The 18,774-nt window shown below is 30.6% G+C and overlaps 2 protein-coding genes and 1 long non-coding RNA gene across 7 annotated transcripts; 1 reads left to right on the forward strand and 2 right to left on the reverse strand.

The window, feature by feature from the left end:
• Nucleotides 1-567: 567 nt before the first annotated feature.
• Nucleotides 568-1,384, reverse strand: LOC133030807 (uncharacterized). Its single transcript, XM_061103697.1, has 2 exons — nt 855-1,384; nt 568-767 (listed from the first exon to the last, which is right to left on the reverse strand). The coding sequence occupies exons 1-2, from the start codon at nt 1,057-1,059 to the stop codon at nt 574-576; spliced, it is 399 nt and encodes a 132-aa protein (XP_060959680.1). The 5' UTR covers nt 1,060-1,384; the 3' UTR covers nt 568-573.
• Nucleotides 1,385-3,981: 2,597 nt separating this feature from the next.
• On the reverse strand, nt 3,982-6,956 carry LOC115723736 (uncharacterized). The gene is made up of 7 exons (XM_030653213.2): nt 6,567-6,956; nt 6,195-6,301; nt 5,905-6,123; nt 5,502-5,814; nt 4,691-5,390; nt 4,381-4,450; nt 3,982-4,294 (listed from the first exon to the last, which is right to left on the reverse strand). Exons 1-7 carry the CDS (start codon nt 6,954-6,956, stop codon nt 3,982-3,984), a joined length of 2,112 nt encoding a protein of 703 aa, XP_030509073.2.
• Nucleotides 6,957-7,950: 994 nt separating this feature from the next.
• Nucleotides 7,951-18,510, forward strand: LOC115723151 (uncharacterized). Of its 5 annotated transcripts, none has more exons than XR_009684351.1 (8): nt 7,951-8,114; nt 8,425-8,494; nt 14,324-14,368; nt 14,564-14,721; nt 14,855-14,986; nt 16,863-17,009; nt 17,406-18,090; nt 18,187-18,510. It is a non-coding gene; the product is annotated as an uncharacterized LOC115723151 (long non-coding RNA). The 5 variants fall into 5 exon arrangements; XR_004012904.2 differs by having other exon boundaries at nt 17,406-17,490; XR_009684350.1 differs by lacking the exon at nt 18,187-18,510 and having other exon boundaries at nt 17,406-18,172.
• The last annotated feature ends 264 nt before the right edge of the window (nt 18,511-18,774 follow it).

Below are 18,774 nucleotides of genomic sequence, written 5' to 3' on the forward strand. Positions count from 1 at the left end.
ATAATAAATTATTTTTACCGTCTCATGTAAGTGTTGAGTAAATGATTTACTTCCACCCCTATGCATAAATTTTACTTTTGATCTATTTTTTGAGCCAGCCATAGACTTTTTCTGCAAAAAAAAAAAAAAAAGTAATTGACATTAACAATTTTTTAAGAAAAATTAAAAATTAATATGATGAAATAGACATTATGATACCTTCCACTCTTCATTGGAGAAACATGCAGTGCACATCCATTTTCAGTCAGCTTCTTTTATCACCAAACCCGTAGGTCGATGCTCTAATGGATTTTTTCCTTCCTCGATCATTTTTTATAATGTCGGTGACAATTATGACGATGATTACTGTATGCATTTTTGCAATATTCATCACAAATTACCTCAAGATATGGATCTTTTGCAAAGTCCAATTTAAATACATCCTGCATAAGTTTTGAATAAATAAATATAAAATTACCTAATTAAAAGAAATATTGAAAATGAATACATTAACAAATGTACCTGTATACGAGCATATACAGCTTTTTTTTTTTTTTTTTTTTTTTTTTTTTTTTTCTGCAGGTGGAACTTCGCTCAACCACTGTATTGCAATAGAGCATCATGGTGTACATTTACGCCAACATTGGTTGTAAAATCAGAAGCATTATCACCATAAACTTGAAGCTCGCCCTTATTATAGGTAATAGTTAAATTAGTTATTTTGTCATTCTTCAGTTCACGGCTTAAGCGATCTCCACGAGTAGGACCACGTACGTTCTTTTGTATTTCTATTTTTTTGTAAGAAAAATATATAATTAATATGTATTTATAAATGTATTTTTTTTCAAAATAAGAGTGATGATAAAATTTTGTACCTTTTGAAGATTGACGTTGTTCATCATGTAATGGAACTGTTGAAGGGTCATCAGTAGAAGGTGTCAAGGTTTGCGGTGAATCTGATGGTGATTGAGTATCATTGTGTGCCCGTTTAGAGCTAAATCTTCTCGTACTACTCAAGGGTTGATCCGAAGTATCAGTGCGTCCCCGTTTTAAGCTACCTTTTCTCGTACTACTTGACATAATAAAATCTGAAATGATAAATTATTAGTAGCTAATATTAAATTATCCCATTAACAAAATAAAGTTATTTACACACTCTTTATATTAATCACTTTCATCACAGTCAGTTTCAGAATCTGAACCACTAAGTAGTGCTTCTTCATCAATATCATCAATGTTTAATTCGTGTTGAACTTGATTATTTTGATCTTTTGGGGAGTCAATCAATAACTCATCAGTTTCAACTTCATCAATATCTTTTCGAATAAGAACGCCATCCATGTTGTTTGAGGAATCCAATGTGAGATTTGTTGGGTTTTGTGCCCTAAATAAAACCCATTACAATCTGATTAGTTATCAATTTAGAATTTTGAAGTGATTTATGATTACATGTATGTTACATGTTTATGGTTTAATATATATACTTGATATATGCACAAAATCAATTAAATCCAGAACATATAGTTATTCACAATTACAGTATTGTCAATACAGAATGTGATTGTGATTATATGATTCAAAAGATTTGGTCCCTGTTCATCAGTGTTTTGGATTTACACTGATGTGATAATCAGCGATGAAGTATACTTACACTTGGAGTAAGTGTTATGTTCTTTCCAGGACATTGGTAAAGTATACTAGTTTCGAATGTATGGAGTATACATTGGACTGGACCGATATTGAACTTAGATAAGATATTATAAACTTACCGTTGTATCTTTCCAAGTCAATATCAGAAGTTGATCTTAGATTAAGAGAATCTAAATCTTGATATGCTTAGGCTCAATCTCTTGAGTGCTATTCATGTTCTTTGATTTATTAGTTAAGCCTACTTTTGGATCAGGGTGATACGTATATTTTGGGAACATGATAGCATAACTGAGTGGGAGTGCTGAACATAAATATGGAATCTATAGCTTCTATTGGTGTATAGAAGTAAAGTGATGATTCCCTTTGAGCTTAGTTAAATAGAAGTAAATGGATAAGCTCTTGTTTCAGTGACTACATATTGGATCACTAAAACATCATTTACAGGTAACTAAGTGTTCAAAGGGGCAAAATACATTGAGGGGTGTAAACGGTAAATTGGTCCCATCTCGATGTAAATCATCTATATAGAGGATCTTTTAATCACATTAAGATTATAACAATGGTTAAATGAGATAGCATATTGATATCGTGAAACATATAATATGTTCTATATAAGTCTGAGAGTGCAATTCCAAGTTCTAAGAGTGGATTCAACAAGGAATTAATAAGTTAGGGATTTACTTGGTAAATCGGTTCAACTTATTGGAACCTCAGCATATAGATCCATGGTCCCCATTCTAGTTGAGACTATACTGTTTGTAAGACTCTATAATTGATTTATGATTAATCAATTATAATTCTAAAAGTTAGACTATGTCTAATTTGTGAATTCTCACAGTTTAAGGATGAAATTGTAAATAAAAGGGTTTCTAGGTTTAATTATTAATTGAGAGACTTTGCATGTCTAATTAATAATTATTTTAAATGACAATATTATTTAATAATCTATTTTAGTTATTAAATAATTAGTTTTGGCATTTAAATGGTTAGAATTGGAAAAATAGTATTTTTGGAGAAATAGAAATAAAATTGAGGAAACTGCAAAACCCTAGTGAGGCCTTTGTAACACCATGGCCGGCCACCCTTTGCATGTTTCCCAATTATTATTTTCAATTTTAATTGCCATGTAATTGCTAATCAAAGCCTAGCAATAATAGGAAAGTGGTGGATCACACTAAATAAGGCAGTTAATCAATTACACAGTAAAAGAGGAAACTGCTTATTTGGAAAGTTGTGCTCTCCCTTCTCCCTATATATAGCAGCCCTTGTTCTCTTCTCTTGTATGCTTGATAACCCACGAATTCAAGAGAGAAAAATAGAGAGAATTTCGAAAATCCTTGTGAGAGAGAAGTGCCCACACACATCACTCAGTACCTCAATCATAGTTTGGAAGACTGTGAAGGATCACATCCAACTGAAGGAGACACTTAATTCCGCTGCCATCAATGTAAGTTATTCTTAACTTTTATGTGTTTTATTCATCGTTTTAGAAGTTCAATTTTAGGTTGTTAAATCAACATACTTGTGAGTAGATCTAAGTTCCTGGTAAAATATAATTCCAACAAGATTAATGTTGTTTGAGGAGTCTTCTTGATATGCTTCACGATTCTGGACAACTCGTTCTCCATCATCAACTTCAGGCTCTGATAGTATTTCCCAAATATGACGATGGTTTACCTTTTGCACCACTTTCCAATTTTCTCCTTTTTTAATGTCATCTAAATAGAATACTAGATTAACTTGGTTTGCAAGAAGAAACGGGTCGTCTTCAAACCAATATGAGCTAATATTTATACTAGTCATATGATATTCCATATAGATTCTACGTGGACTCTCACTGGTGTTATACCAAGAACATTTGAACAATATCACCTTATTGAAATAGATGTAATGTACTTTCCATATTTCATCGATGACACCATAAAAATCACAAAGGTTCCCATTATATTCTGCCTCAACTCGAATTCCATAATTTTGAGTGACTCATTTTTCATCTCGAGTTTTTGTGTGATATCTAACACCATTAACCATACAACCAGCATATAAATCATCTTGGGCTGTAGAATATGAGCATTCATTCATTCTTTTAACCTGAGATAATAATTAGTATAGTTAAAATGAGAATAAATATGCATATTCCATTTGAAAGATATACAAATTTATGAACTTACTTTATTTTCAAACCAAGATGGAAATTTTTTTTTTCTGTGATTTGTCAATATCCAAAACACCTTTAGATTGTAAAAACAATCTGTGTTCTCTGATTCAAAGTAAGTAACTCTCAGATAAGAATTATTTTATTTACGACAACATAAATTTTTTAGGATATAGTTAAGATGATTTAAAAAAAACTTACTCCAAATTTGGCTCCAATTCAGGACAATTATTCAGAATGTACCAATGAACCATATTTCGTTCATCTTCACTTATTCTGATTGATGATTGTTTTCTAAATGGTCTAGTTGGTAAGTTGAATATGGATAATGTTGATTGTCTTCTTACTCCGACATCATCTGGATTTCGATCTGGACAATTGAAACGAGTTTCTATCCCATGAAGATACATAGAAAAAAAATTTAATGCCTCACTAATTATATATCCTTCAGCAATGGAACCTTCAAGCCGAGCTTTGTTCTTTACATATTTTTTCAAATGACCCATTTCCCTATAAAAGGTTATATAATTAATATATATACATTAGTGCACATTTTTAAAATTCATTATTTGTTAAGGTAACAAAAATTATGTTACCTTTCAATTGAATACATCCATCGCATTTGGACAGGACCACCTAACTTGGCTTCCTTTGGCAAGTGGACCGCTAGATGAATCATCACATCGAAAAAGGCAGGGGGAAAATGCTTTCCATCTTACAAAGTGTGAACACGATGCCTTCTTCCAAATCATTTAAGTCTTTCATATACAATGTCTTCGCACAAAGTTTTTGAAAAAATAAGGATAATTCAACAATTACACTCATCACTTTTTTTTTTCAAGTATGGCCTTACACAAATAGGTAGCAATATCTGTAATAATATATGACAATCGTGACTTTTTAAACCAGTAATCTTCCCATCTTTCATAATTATATTTCGAGACAAGTTTTCTGCATATCCATTTGGAAATTTAACAGACTCCAAGAACTTACAAATAGTTTGTCGTTCCTTCATCGATAATGTATAGCAAGCCGTTGGTTTCACCCACTTGTTCCCCCGTTTCTTCATTTGCAATTGCTTACGAATTTTCAAATCTTGTAAGTCAAGTCGTGCCTTATCGGTATCCTTACACTTGCCGTCGATGCTAAACATTGTTCCAACCACACTGTCACATATATTTTTCTCAATATGCATCACATCCAAATTATGTCTTAGTTTAAGTTTAGGCCTGTATGCTAACTCCCAAAAAATACTTTTACGCCTCCAATTTGCTTTATTTTCATAGCCTGCATTCTTCATTTGATTCTGATCATCTTTTACAATATCAACATTTTTACCCGACCTACATTTCCACATACCATCTAATTTAGTTAAAATTTCATCACTTGTTAACTCTTGAGGGGGATTTCGTGTTTCAATTGTACCATCGTATTCCTTATCATTGCGCCACTGATGTTCAACACACAAATATTGACGATGTCCCATGTAAGAGATCTTACCCCTAACTCGAAATGAAGATGTGTCATCCTCACAAACTGGACATGCCTTATACCCTTGAGTGCTATAGCCGGACACAGTACCATATGCAGGGAAATCATTAATTGTCTATAACACAGCAGCACGCATTGTAAAATATGATTTATCAACAACATCAAAAGTTCGTACTCCTTTCTCCCATAATTCTTTTAATTCTTCGATTAAGGGTTGTAAATAAACATCTATGTCCTTACCTGGAGCACGACGTCCAGGAATAAGTACTGCCATCATTAAGGATTCCCGTTTCATACATATCCATGGTGGCATATTATATGGCATTAGTATTACTGGCCACATGTTGTATGAGTTTGATAAATCACCAAACGGATTAAACCCATCTGTTGCAAAGCCCAACCTAATGTTTCGAGGCTCTTTGGCAAAATCAGGATATTGCTTATCGAAATTCCAAGCCTCTGCATCTGCCGGATGTTTAAGTACACCTTCAGTATCCACACATTTTTCTTTATGCCACCTCATATCTGCTGCGGTGTATCTTGACATAAAAAGTCGTTGTAAACGGGGAGTTATTGGAAAATAATGCATCTTTTTATGTGGTATTTTCTTACCTTTAGTTCCTTAGTACTCATATCTTTCATGACCACATATAGGACAATTTGTAGCATCTTTATTGTCTTTCCAGTACAAACAACAATCATCCTTACATACATCTATTGTTTCACACTCTAAACTAAGACCACTCAATATTTTCTGAACCTCATAATAAGAATTTGGGATTTTGTTATCATCAGGAAATGCATCCTTAAGAAGCTCGAGAATCATGTCGAAGCCTTTAATACTCAAGCTAGTCAATACTTTTATATGCATTAGCTTAACCATGAAAGTCAACTTGAAAACTTTGTACATCCAGGATACAATTCTTTTTCTACTTCATCAAATAAGTTATGGAAGTTTTTCCATTTCTCCTTATCACTTGAATCCTCAAAATTCTCAAAAGCATTGAGCATGTTTGGTATTGTTTTCTGTTTTTTGTTTTAAAAAATTGTTTTTAGAAATGAGAACAAAAAATAGTTTTTGAAGTTTTTAAAACACAAGTCACGTTTGGTTAGTGATTTTTAAAAACAATATTGACCAAAAGTGAATTGGTTTTTAAAAATTCTTATTTTTTGTAACTTTGTTTTCTGAAAACTGTTTTTAAAAAACAAGGCCAAACTAGCCAAATTGTTTTTAAAAACAATTTTCTGTTTTTTTTTTTAAAAAAACAATTTTTTAGTTATGATGCCAAACATGCACATTATGTGTAGGAACTTCTTGAGCCAAGTCTTCAATTGCTGGGATCATATCATCATTGACATCATGGTCAACGTCATTATTATTATCGCCAATATCACTGAAATCTTCGACATCAGTAGCATCATCATTATCATGATCACTTTCTTCTAAAATATTTTCCCCATGATGTACCCAATTAACATATCGAGTATAAAACCCTTTTACATAAATATGACGCTCAATTGTCTGTAAGTCATGAAAGTATAAATTCATACACATAACACATGGGCACCGAATCTTATTCTCCTCATTCAGATGACTACTTGATAATCTAATGAAATTTTGCGATCCCTTATTGTACTTGGCAGACAATCTATTCTTATTAGAAATCCAACTCTTATCCATAGCTTGTTTATTCCTTTTCAGAGGTGTGAGGATGATGTGTTACACTAGAAAAAAAAATCCAAAGAAACAATATGACTAAATTCTAAAAAAATAATAATAAAAAAATAATATTACTGAATAATTTTTAAAAGTAATTATATTATAAAAAATATATAAGGAAATATTTGAAAAATATAAAAAATACGTTCTGTAACTACTTTTGTTTTTCATTTTTAAAAATAGAAAACAAAAATGTGTTATGTAAAGTTCATTTTTATTTTTTGATTTTATCTAAGTCGAGTCTAGGTCCGGAGTTGGATTCAGGTTCGAGTTAGAGGCCGCGGTTCAGCGCCATGGCCGTGGGGAGGGATTTGGGTCCAAGTCTTGTCGGAATAAAATATTGATTAAGAAAAAAAAATATTGAAAGTGATTTTTTTTTTTTTGTTTTTAAAATTTTGATTCTTAATTAAAAAATTAAAAAGTGAAAACAGTTTTATAGAACATGTTTTTAAAAAATATTTTTCACCTTTTCAATTTTAAAAACAGAAAATTAATTAAAAAATTGTTACCAAACGCCACTATAATTTATTGTTTCATAAATATACTACCAAAAATTTAAATAGGAAAAAAAATTAAAAAAAACTTAGTTTTTTCAAAATATAAAATGGGAAAAAAATTAAAAAAAAATTAATACAATTAAATAAATAAAGTTTATATAAAATAAAAAATTGTGTTAAATATATATTTAATACAATTTAATATATAAAGTTTATATAAAATAAAATAAAATACAATTAAACACTATTTATTTATTTATTTATTTTTTCATGAAACCCTAATTTCATCCGCCTCTCTCAGCTACGATTAACCTCTTCCAACCTCCCGCAGCTCCCTGCGAACTCTCTCTCTCTCTCTCTCTCTCTCTCTCTCTCTCTCTCTCTCTCTCTCGTTTCCTCGTCATTGCCCAGTTCATGGAAATGGTTGATCAGAATAATGGGATAGTGGGCTCATGCCACCAGCTCCAATAACGTCGTTAGGATTCTCAGCACCATCAATCGGGAGCTTCTCAAGCCCTCTGCCTTTGTTGCTTTGCATCGCCACTCGAATGCCCTTGTCAACGTTCTTCCTCCTGAGTCCGACTCCAGTATTTCCCTTCTCAGCCAGTCAGAGAAGCCTGATGTAAGCCCGATTCCTTTTTTGTTGACATTGATTCTACTAGGCTTTGCAGAAAATCGAATTTAGGGGTTTTGTCTTCAAGCGATCTACTAGGGCCGGTCCTGAAACAAAGTGGGCCATAGGAAAATTTTTTATTTTTGGACCCTTATGTTAGAAAAAATGTGGTATTTTTTAAAGTCAATAAAAAAAATATAATTTTAAAAGGGGAAAAAAATTTTTGGGCCCCTGGGCTAGGTGGGCCCTAGGCACAGGCCTAGCTCGCCTATGCCCAGGGCCGGGCCTGGATCTACTCTAACATCTTTGATCTGAATAGGTGAAGCTTCTCCCCTACTCACAGTCGACGATGACAGCTCCTCCCTTGCAAACGACAAGGACGCATGCAGGTTGATTTTCTTTCTCGTAGATTTAACAACTATGTAATCCTTGTTAAATTTTTCATTCGTTAATTTTTCTTTCTCCATTTTGAATATGGATCTTTTTCTATATGTGAGTTTGATATTTTTTCTCCATGTGATTTGTGGTGCTACATACATACCAATCTACCGAGGACAAATACATATAGTAGAATTTACGTGGTATATGGCTTTTTTAAACCTTTTATGATAAATATGGCATATTTAACTATGGACCCCTTTATATGGCTTTTTTCAACTTTGGCAACAGTTTATGGAATTTTAAAGCCCATACGGCTGGAACTATTTTGCCAAAAGTCCATATTGTGTGTTTTGTAGTTTCTTTGGGTTATTTTAGTCATTTTAAGTGTTTAAATTTTTTGATACAATTTTTTTTTTACGATAACCGTTTATTGTAGAGGGGTTTTTGCATGTAATCATGGTGATGTGATGGCTGCTTCTCCATTTTAACTTCTTTTTTCAGTTTTCAAGTAACCCCTATAAACCTCATAAACCGCCTACCTCATAATCAAATATCACTCTCATTTTCCCTCTCTCCTCTGTTCGGTTTCCTTCTTCTTCCTTCTGGTTTTTCATTTGTTTTTTTTGCTTTTTGGCTACCGATTTTGGGACGAAATCAGCCACCTTGTGTTTTGGGTTTTTGGTTCTTCAAGGTATTGCTTCTATCTTTCCATTTTATTAATTTTCAGATGTTAGGGTTTTTTTTTTTCATTTTCATTTATCTGTTTTATGAAGTTTTTTTGGTTGTTCATAGAGTTTTTTTTTTGTTTTTTTATAGTGTTTGCTGTTGTGTTAAACCGACATTGTGGGTTGATTTGAAAATGGTTTATGTGTTGCTCTTCTCCCTTATTTCCCCTCCTGCCACCTTTGTCTTCTTCTATTTCCATAACCGAAAAATTTCAATTCAAAATGTGTGGAATACTTGTTGTTCTTGGTTGCTCCGATGACACTCAGGCCAAAATGGTTCCGTGTTCTTCAGCTTTCACGCAGGCAATTACCATTGCTTTCTATTAATTTGATTTTGTTTCATTTCTTTTTATATACACTGAAGAAATCCCTTACTTTTGTGATTTGGGCGTTTGTGTTTGTGTTAAACGTTTTGAAGCCCTTTTTTCCTATTTCCCAAGATCGGCTTTCCTTTTTCTGCTTTTCTCTTTTTTTTTTTTTGCAATTTTAATGAACATTCACGGTCTTTGGTTGATGTGTGTTTGATGGTTATACGAGAAGTGAAGCTTTGTTTGATGGTTGATGTGGATTATTAAAGTAAAACATGATTTTATTTTGGATGTTGGCTGTGGTTGGACTACGTGAGCTGGTTTTTCAAAGTGGGTTTTGCTCTTTTTATTATTACTATTAGCTACAGGATGATATTGAAGCTTATTATAACATAATTATAACTCATTGTGCTGGCTTTAATTTGTTTAATTGGACCAAAGGGAGGATTTTTAGTATTGGGATGGAACACACAAATAGGAAAACCACTGCCAATTTTCCTGTTTTACATTTCAGCGTCTATATGATTATGTTTTTCATTCCCTGTTGTATTACTTTAGGCTACCAACGTTTTACGTGGTACAGTATGTTATATATTTATGATCAACTGGGCAATACTTTATAGTTTATACACACTCAGTGTTATTTAGCAAAAAAAATATATATATATACAATAAATAAAACTGTACTGTAATTTATATCTAATTTGAGGTACACATTAGACGGATTTTATGCATTTTATGCAAATTTGGGTTTAATGAACATTCCCCTTTTTTTTTTATGAATCATTCATGGAAGTGAACTCGGGCATTGATTTATTGCAATTTTACTTGGAACTTTCCTTTTTCCTTTGTTTGTGAATATTCACTAAGTCCTATTAAGCGTTGCATTGTTAGTGGAACAAATTAGTACTGTGATTATCATTTGGTTGGATACGATTGGTTTTTATTAGAATTCTTTTTTGTTAATTATTCAGATAATGAATGCAAGTTGGATAGAAGCCCTAATGATTATGTATTTCTGTATGTTTGGCTGTCTTCTTTCACAGACGATTGTGTTTGTGTACATATATATATGTAGAAAGTAATGTAGTGTAACCATTATTTGGCTTAATTATTTCCAAAACAGTTTTGAGAATCAAGTAAAAGTAGTAGCAGAACCTGGTAGCCTTCCATCGCGAACGAGCAAAGTAATTTTCTGCCCCTTTTCCTGATTTGTTTTCAAGAGTTTCAACTCTGTTAGTGTCAGTGTTAGTTTAATTTTCTTCAGAAACCAGTTTCTCTAGTTTAATTTGTGTTTTTGTGCGTTCTGTGATTTTAAAAATTGTCATTTGAAAACCTGTTTCTATATCAGGTGTTGTTTGGGCTTATCCTATACCTAATTTGGAATCAGTTAAAAACCAGTTTTTGAGATTACATTTTCTATATTACTTAGAATTGATGGAGGTGTTGCTTGGGATCCTCAGATTTTTGGTTTGTGAGGTGTTTTAATGTTCAGGTTAAGCACGTCAGATTCAGGTTATTGTCCTTCTTGACTATTGTTTGTTCTTGGTACATAACCTCTTCAGGGGAATATAAGACAATTCTAGTTAGACACTTGTGTTTTAGATGTTCTAGATTGAAATAAACTAGTGTAATCACTAGTACCCTACTAGATGATATAAAAGGAGAAACTGGTTTCAAACATCAATGTAATGCACATATTTGATCATACCTATTTTGGAAACATGTCAAAAACCAGTTTTTACAGATTGATTTATGCTATTTGTGCGTTCTGTGATTTTTGGTGTGTGGGTGGTTTTAAGGTTAAGGTTGAGGTGTGTTACTGTTAGTTTGTATGAAACTGGTTTTCATGTTAATTATCATGACTGTTTTTGTTGTTTTGTGTCTAATGTTTATTTTGTATTTTTTTTTATCAAAAGGAGAGAGAATCAGATGATAAAGTACCATCTAATGTTCAAAAGGTTGAGCCTTCTAAGAAGGCTAAAGGTCGACTGAAAAAAGATTCACGCAAAGGCAAAGTATGTTTTATGTTTTGTATTAAAACCGGTTTTTATTAATTGTATATGTTTTCTTTTTCGGTTATTCTAAACTGGTTTTAATTTTTTTTTATTGAAACTGATGTTGTGTTGTTTTTTTTAAGGTTGATCATGTTATGGAACCTTCGAAAGCTCCACCATTAAGAAGATCTCCAAGGAAAACTAAAGTATGTATTAAATTTCATTGAACCCGGTTTCGAATTTATTTTATGTTTCATTGTGGTTTGGTATTTATTTTTATATGTTATATAATACTGGTTTTTTTTGGTTTGTTTGTGTTTCTTTTTATCTGTTCTGTTTTGTTTATGTTTAATTTGTTTATTTTTTTCAGGATGATATTGAATTGCCTAAAGCCGATGTTGTTTCTCAGAAACACGGTTGTAAAAAAGTTAGTAAGAAGGATACGAATGTCCTTCCATCTGCGAGTGATGATGATTTTGAAACCGAAAAAATTGTCGCAAAACCTGTTTCAACCAAGAAAAGAAAAGCTATTTCTGATGACGCTAGTGCGTCAAAGAAAAGAAAATCAAAGGATGTTGGGGAGCATTCTAATTTGGTATGTCTTCATTTTTTCTTATATTTTTTTTGTTGTTTTGTTTTGTTTAATTTAATAGTTTTGTTTTTTTTTTTCATTTTGATTTAACTGTATTTTGTTTTATGTTTATTTAGGATAAAGTTTGTGAGCCTAGGGTTGCTGATGATCTGAAGCTTGTTAATGTTGGTTATTTGTAAAACCAGTTTCTGAACATCTGTATCTTGTCTTACAGATTCACTTTCTGGTTTTTGTTGTGCAATGATCTGGAGTCTTGTCTCGTCTACTGTTGTGATGCAGAGTGGAGACTCACTAACTGCATTTTGTGTCTTTCTCAGTTGTAAGTAGAACATCAGTGAGTTGTCACTAATTATTTTCATTGGTGGTGAGTCTGGGCATAACTGGTAATGCATTTCTATTGTTGTGTTGCATTTGATTTCAGCCTTTACTAATTCCAACAAACTTTTTAGATCACAGTTTGTTGGTATTAGTAGTCCAGTCATTATGTAGTCTTCATACTTTTTATCCTCTTTCCATTGCCCTCCATATTTGACCACACACATTATTGAGTCCATTCCTGTACACAGTATTTGAAAATTGTTAGTTAAAAATTACAATGTATTAAGAAACCGGTTTCCTTATTTTTTTTTTGTTTTGTTTTTATTTGTTTTAAAATTATATGTTTTTTTTTCACTATATATTTGAGAAACTGGTTTCCAACATTACTGTATATTTGTTTATTTTTAACAAGCAATATCATTTTGAAAACTGTTTGTTAAAATTTATAATGTATTTAGAAACCGGTTTTTGTTTTAAAATTATATGTGTTTGTTTCACTATATATTTCAGAAACCGATTTCCAACATTACTTTATATTTTGTTTATGTTTAACAGATAATATCATTTTAGGAACTTTTAGTTAAAATATATAATGTTTTTAGAAACCGGTTTTATCTTCATAATTTTCAGTAATCTTTTCATTTTTGATCGTGGACGTCTAAAACTGAATTTTTCATAATGTTTAATTTTCCTTTTTTTTTTTTGTTTGTGAAACTTCATAGTCTAAATCTAGATTAAGTATGGACATTTCATTATGAAGCAATGCAAGATCATATAGTTTTGGTATGAAATTTACTTCAATCTAGTTTTTTTTTTCTTTTAAGTTTAAATTGGAATTGTACATAGTCGGTTTAATTTTCTTTTGCAGTATATATATGCCTATAATATTCATAGCAGAATTTATATAAGTGTACCTGTATTTTATTTTGATCGTTGTTGACAGGGACGATCGGTGTTGGCTTGATTTTGTTGATTGAATTTTATGTGTGCAGGTTGATCGATGCTCTGAGTTTAAGAATGCGTTTTCTGGTTTAAGGTGAGAGCTTCATTGCTTGTCAGGTGCCGATGTTGCAGGTTGCTTGCCATGGCCATGGCTGTTTTTCAGATCAGTTTTGTTTGAATCAGAGAATAAATTTGGACTGGGAGAAGTGATGAATTGAATCGGAGAAGATGATGAAGTGAATCGCAGGCCAAAAACTAATGGCAGTAGAGAGAGAAGAGAGAATCGCAGTAGAGAGAGAGAGAATCGCAAGAGAGAGAGAAAATCGTGTACAGATTTTGTTTATATATGGTTAAAAATAGTAAATTTTATTCATTTAAAATTAGTTTCTGTTTTTAACTTATTATATGGTTTTTTTTAAATAAGAAACCATATTTGTAGTTTGCTTCCTTAATTAATGCCATATTTTTTGGCATTTAGTTTTGTTGCCATATTTATCATAAGATGGCTCATTTTTCCCATATTTTTGAAAATATCCCATACATATATATATATATTTATAGCTATAGGTAGGTCACTGTGTAGAATGAAAATTGCAATTAGTGAGTACACTCCAGAGTAATTATAATTAGACAATTTGCGAAAAACTTAATATGTCTTTATATTTTACTTATAAGATCCTATATATAGTTTGGTTAGGTCTTACAATTTGCTTTGAATATGAGATTGTTCCTAAAACAATATTTACTAGAATTTTTATATGGGACAATTTGTAAGGGAACAACTTGTTGGGTTTTGTATATTGAACAATAAAAGTGATTAGTTATGCTATTTACTAATTTCATATTAATAATACCAACAGAACAGTAATTTTAGTTAAGAAAATTATCTCATATTTAGAGCATTGTCATTTAGTATTAGAAAAGTTTAATGATATATGGAATTTATTTTACGCAGAGAACATGAAAAAGGAAAAGCTTGCGAGTTTGTTGGATCATATTGGTATGCCATGTTCAGAGCATCATTTTGTATAGAAAAGTTTAATGAAATATTTTGATTTCATGTTTTAGTGTTGTTAATGCATAGCCAACTTGTGTTAGTAGCTAAGTGCCCTTTTATGATTGTTACTTCATTTATTGATCTGTGTTGATTTGTGGTGGGTATTTGGGGATTTTTATTTATTCATACTTATTGTAGAGAATTTAAATTTTCAATCAGAGGATTGAGGCAGCAGCCTAATAGTGAAGCTCCTCATATACATGTGATGGTCGTCCATCTCCATTGCTGACAACTTGGTGATTTTTCTATCCAATCAGGCAATAATCACAAAATCAAAGCTTTGTAGTCTATTCTTGGTGAGTTATCATTTTTTTTTTTTTTTTGGTTTAGTTTGTTCTTTCTTTTATTATTTACCACTTGTTTCTTTTTATTTTTTGTAACAGTTTTATGTATGTGATTTAGTCATTAGAGTTGTTTGTGATTCTTTAGTTGCGATAAAAGATATGTTGATAGTGGCGATAGTGGGATAAACTTGTATGCCTATAAAGTGTTTGATATAATTCTTCAATGACTTCTTCAAATTGCCTAGAGCAGCGGGTACCCATACACCAACAATACAAAGTATACGATTTATATAAGCATATTTTAGGTTGTATCAATTAGTCTATGATGTCAAGAATTATGCATTAGATTGTATTACTCTCTAGTTCGTTTTCTTTGGACTTTTATGAATTGTAGTATTTCCTTTTTATTATAATATGTGTGTAAGAGTCTTTATGTGTTATGTATCTTGACTCTTCTTATCTTTAGGGAAGTAAAATTAAAATAATAATTTCATTAATGTTTAGGAGAACAAGTTATAAATAGTACACTATTATATTGTATGATTGAAGACAATAGAAATTTTGTCGATGAGCTTATGATACTAGTTATTAAATTTCATATTTTGGAACTAATTTTTTATCATAATTATCAAGTTCATATGTAGGGAATATAGAACCTTAAAATGTAATTTATATGATAATTTATTTATATTGTAATGCTAATGACTTGTGATGTGATGTGAATTGTGTCTGACCCTATTTAAGTAATTTGGTACCTTGGCATACTATGACCTTTGGAGATGTAGGTTGCATGATGCTATGTTAGAGGCACAACTATTTCTCAAGTGTTCATAATAACATGAGAAATTGTTGTGTTATTTTGGTCCATCTAGCATGATAAGTTATATAGCAATAGTAATTTAGTTGTATTAATATTATAATCTCCAATCTCTTTTATATTAATTAGTATCGCTTGTATTGATATTATAGTCTCCAATACTTTTTGTATAATAAATACATTTTTAGTAGAAAATATATAAGTATCACCAGTAAGAAGGATGAGAATTGATTATTACACTGTTAACTTAGAATATGACATTTTTTATGTATCTTAATTTGAACAAAAAGCTATGTTAATTTCTCATGTAGATAGTCTGATAAAAACTCTCTGAAATCTAGAATGTTATTTGTCAAGGGTGGGAACTATACCATTAAAGAGATCATTTGTATAATGTAGTTGAGGGAGGGCGTTGGTCTGGTTGATGTTTAGCAGGTTTTGTGTAAACTTTGATGGTTTTTATTAATGATATCCTTTTCTTGATAAAAAAAAAGTGAGGGAGAATTCTATTTGCACCCTAAAAAATTATAAATACACACTTATTAGAAAAAATACAAATTTAAATAGTTTTTATAAATTACTCTTAATGTTTTTTTTTAAATACAAGTTACCTTATTGTGATCAAGTCCTCCAATTGAAGCTTGCCTCGATTTGGAAATTTCCCTTCAAAAATGGCCTCACACCTATTATAAAAAAATTTATGTTATAAACAAATATGGATCAGTTATACTTATACATACAATTACTATATCTAATCTAAACATATAAGTATACATTATACCTTTTTGTCTTTTAGTCCTTGCTCTTCAAAGCTCTTCAAATCAAAGATTGGTTCCAAAGGTAGATACTTCAATTTTATAAAATAATATTATATATATATATATATATATATATATATATGTAGATATGTAGATATTTAGGTTTCACCGAAGGATGAGTAATATTTTTTAGTTTTTTGCAGGAATAGATCGACAGATTAAGAAACAGATTAAGGAATGATAGTTATATATATGTGTAGATATTTCAGTTTTGTTTAGGGTTTTATTATTTTTAATTTAAATATAAACATCTTAAATAATTTAATGATATATAATCATTTTTTTATTCTTATTTTTTATTTTACTTTTTCATCTGACTTTTTTATTGTTATTCAAAATTTAAATTGTCGCTCACTTTTTTCTATTTCTATTATTTTTATGATTATTTTATTTATGCATGCTAATATATAGCTGTAAAATAGTTTAAGTAGTTAGAAAATAATGTTGAGTTTGTTTAAGTATTAGAATAATTTATTGTTATTAAAATTTAAAAATGACGTTGAAGTTACATTTTTCAGATTTGTATAACACCTCAACCTAATCTAAACGTTTTATCACTTACGACTTGGACGGAAGACAAATCCAAGTCACTCCTGCCGAAGCTAAGCCTAGTCGTTCATTTTAAAATTTGAATCTTATATCCTGGATAAAGAAGAAAGACTAGGGTATGTATTAGTCTTGTCCCTTTTCAAAATTGTATGTGTTGTTTATTTATGTGAACATGCATGCAATTGAATTCAACTTGTGCACGTTTTGTCATTTTTTTTTTGGTTGGAAAGAAGTTGTATTTGTGTGCCTAGAGTGTGTTAAACTCTCAGTTAAGCAACTGATTTTGTAGTAGACCTTTATTAAGTTTGCAATAGATTCAGTGAAAAAGTAGAAAAGGGTTAGTTACATTTTTTTTTAATCCAATTTGGTTGTAATTCCGTTCCTGACCAAGCAGTGGTTTTGTCTAGTTGAGGAATGAAAATATCAAAATACCTGGCTATGCATTTTTTTTATCAAAAATATTTTCTATTATTGGATCAATGATTTGTCAAATGTATGTATTGTACGCGTAGATGAAAGATGTTGGAAGCAGAACTTGCTCATAATGCCAAAGACTTCTTTTCCCAGCCACAAAATCAATTACCCTAAATTCAAAAGGTAATGTAAGTTTTTATTTTATCTTTTACCTTTGAGCCATGTACTGCTTTGTTTTTGAACAATTTTAGTATCAGCTACAACTCAGTACTTGCAAATAGGATGAAAGAAACTAAAATGTTGGCCTTAATTTTTGTCGAATGTGTGCATATTAAACAGACTTTGTCCTTTGTCTTCATGACTGACTTTATATTTAGGATCCATTTGGTTATTATTCTCTGTGTTTAGAACAAATTTACTTATCGGTAACCTCTCTTTTGTTAAATGAGAATGTATTTTTTTTTAAAAGGGTACAAAATAATTAATAATTGAGTTTAATTTTCATTATTTTTAATTATAATTAACCCGAGTTTCGTTTTTATTTTTTCTTGTTATTTGGGGAAATTAATGTTGATTGAATTAACTAGTTGCTATATGCCAATGTATTGCAGTTTAAATGAATACTGTTGTTCTTTGTATACTTTGTTATATAGTGATTATTTTCTCTCTAATTGTTTAAGCTATATTGCAGTCTGTTGTTTGTATTCAATATAAGCACACCATCGACACTAGCTAACCAGAGTAGAATTCTTTGTAGTTTTGGAAAATATGGATCTTGGCCAGGTGTTTGTCCACGCATTATCATACATTTTGGGACACTTTCTACTTCCACCACAAAAATAATCAAACTCATTCTCAAACCTTTATTTTTTTTTTCAGGATTAATCCATTTCACAGCGTAATGTGAAAATTACTGATGGTCCATACTCCACTATTTTCACCTGGAACTCTGTAGTTTCATTAAGTGTAGGACCAGAAGATACAATTCCAAAACAAGAAGCCAACTTCTAGATCTGCTCATGTGTACACTTAAAGATGTGACTCAATATTTATGAATTGATGCTGTGTACAAATTTAATAATTTTAACCATTTTTGTTGTTTTTTTTAGAAAATAATTTGTTGTAGTACTTAAAGATTGTACTATATATAATATATATTTCATTATATAAAGAAAAAAAAATTATTTTACTATTTATTGTCAATATATTATTATTATAGAACTATTTTATATAATTTTACTACCAAAAATTGGTAGTAGATAGTTTTATTGGACATTATAATTTATTAGTTTTGCAATTATTTTTTGGTAGCAAAATAATTTTATTGGATATTAAAAGCTTATAATTTTGCTACTACAATAAAGATGATTTACTACCAAAAAATTAGTAGCTAAAAATAGAGCATCAACTACCAAATATATGGTAGCAAAAAACTTTCAGCGACCATGATACAACTACTAATTTACT

The sequence above is a fragment of the Cannabis sativa genome, chromosome 9 (assembly GCF_029168945.1).
Source record: "Cannabis sativa cultivar Pink pepper isolate KNU-18-1 chromosome 9, ASM2916894v1, whole genome shotgun sequence".
NCBI classification, from domain to species: domain Eukaryota; kingdom Viridiplantae; phylum Streptophyta; class Magnoliopsida; order Rosales; family Cannabaceae; genus Cannabis; species Cannabis sativa.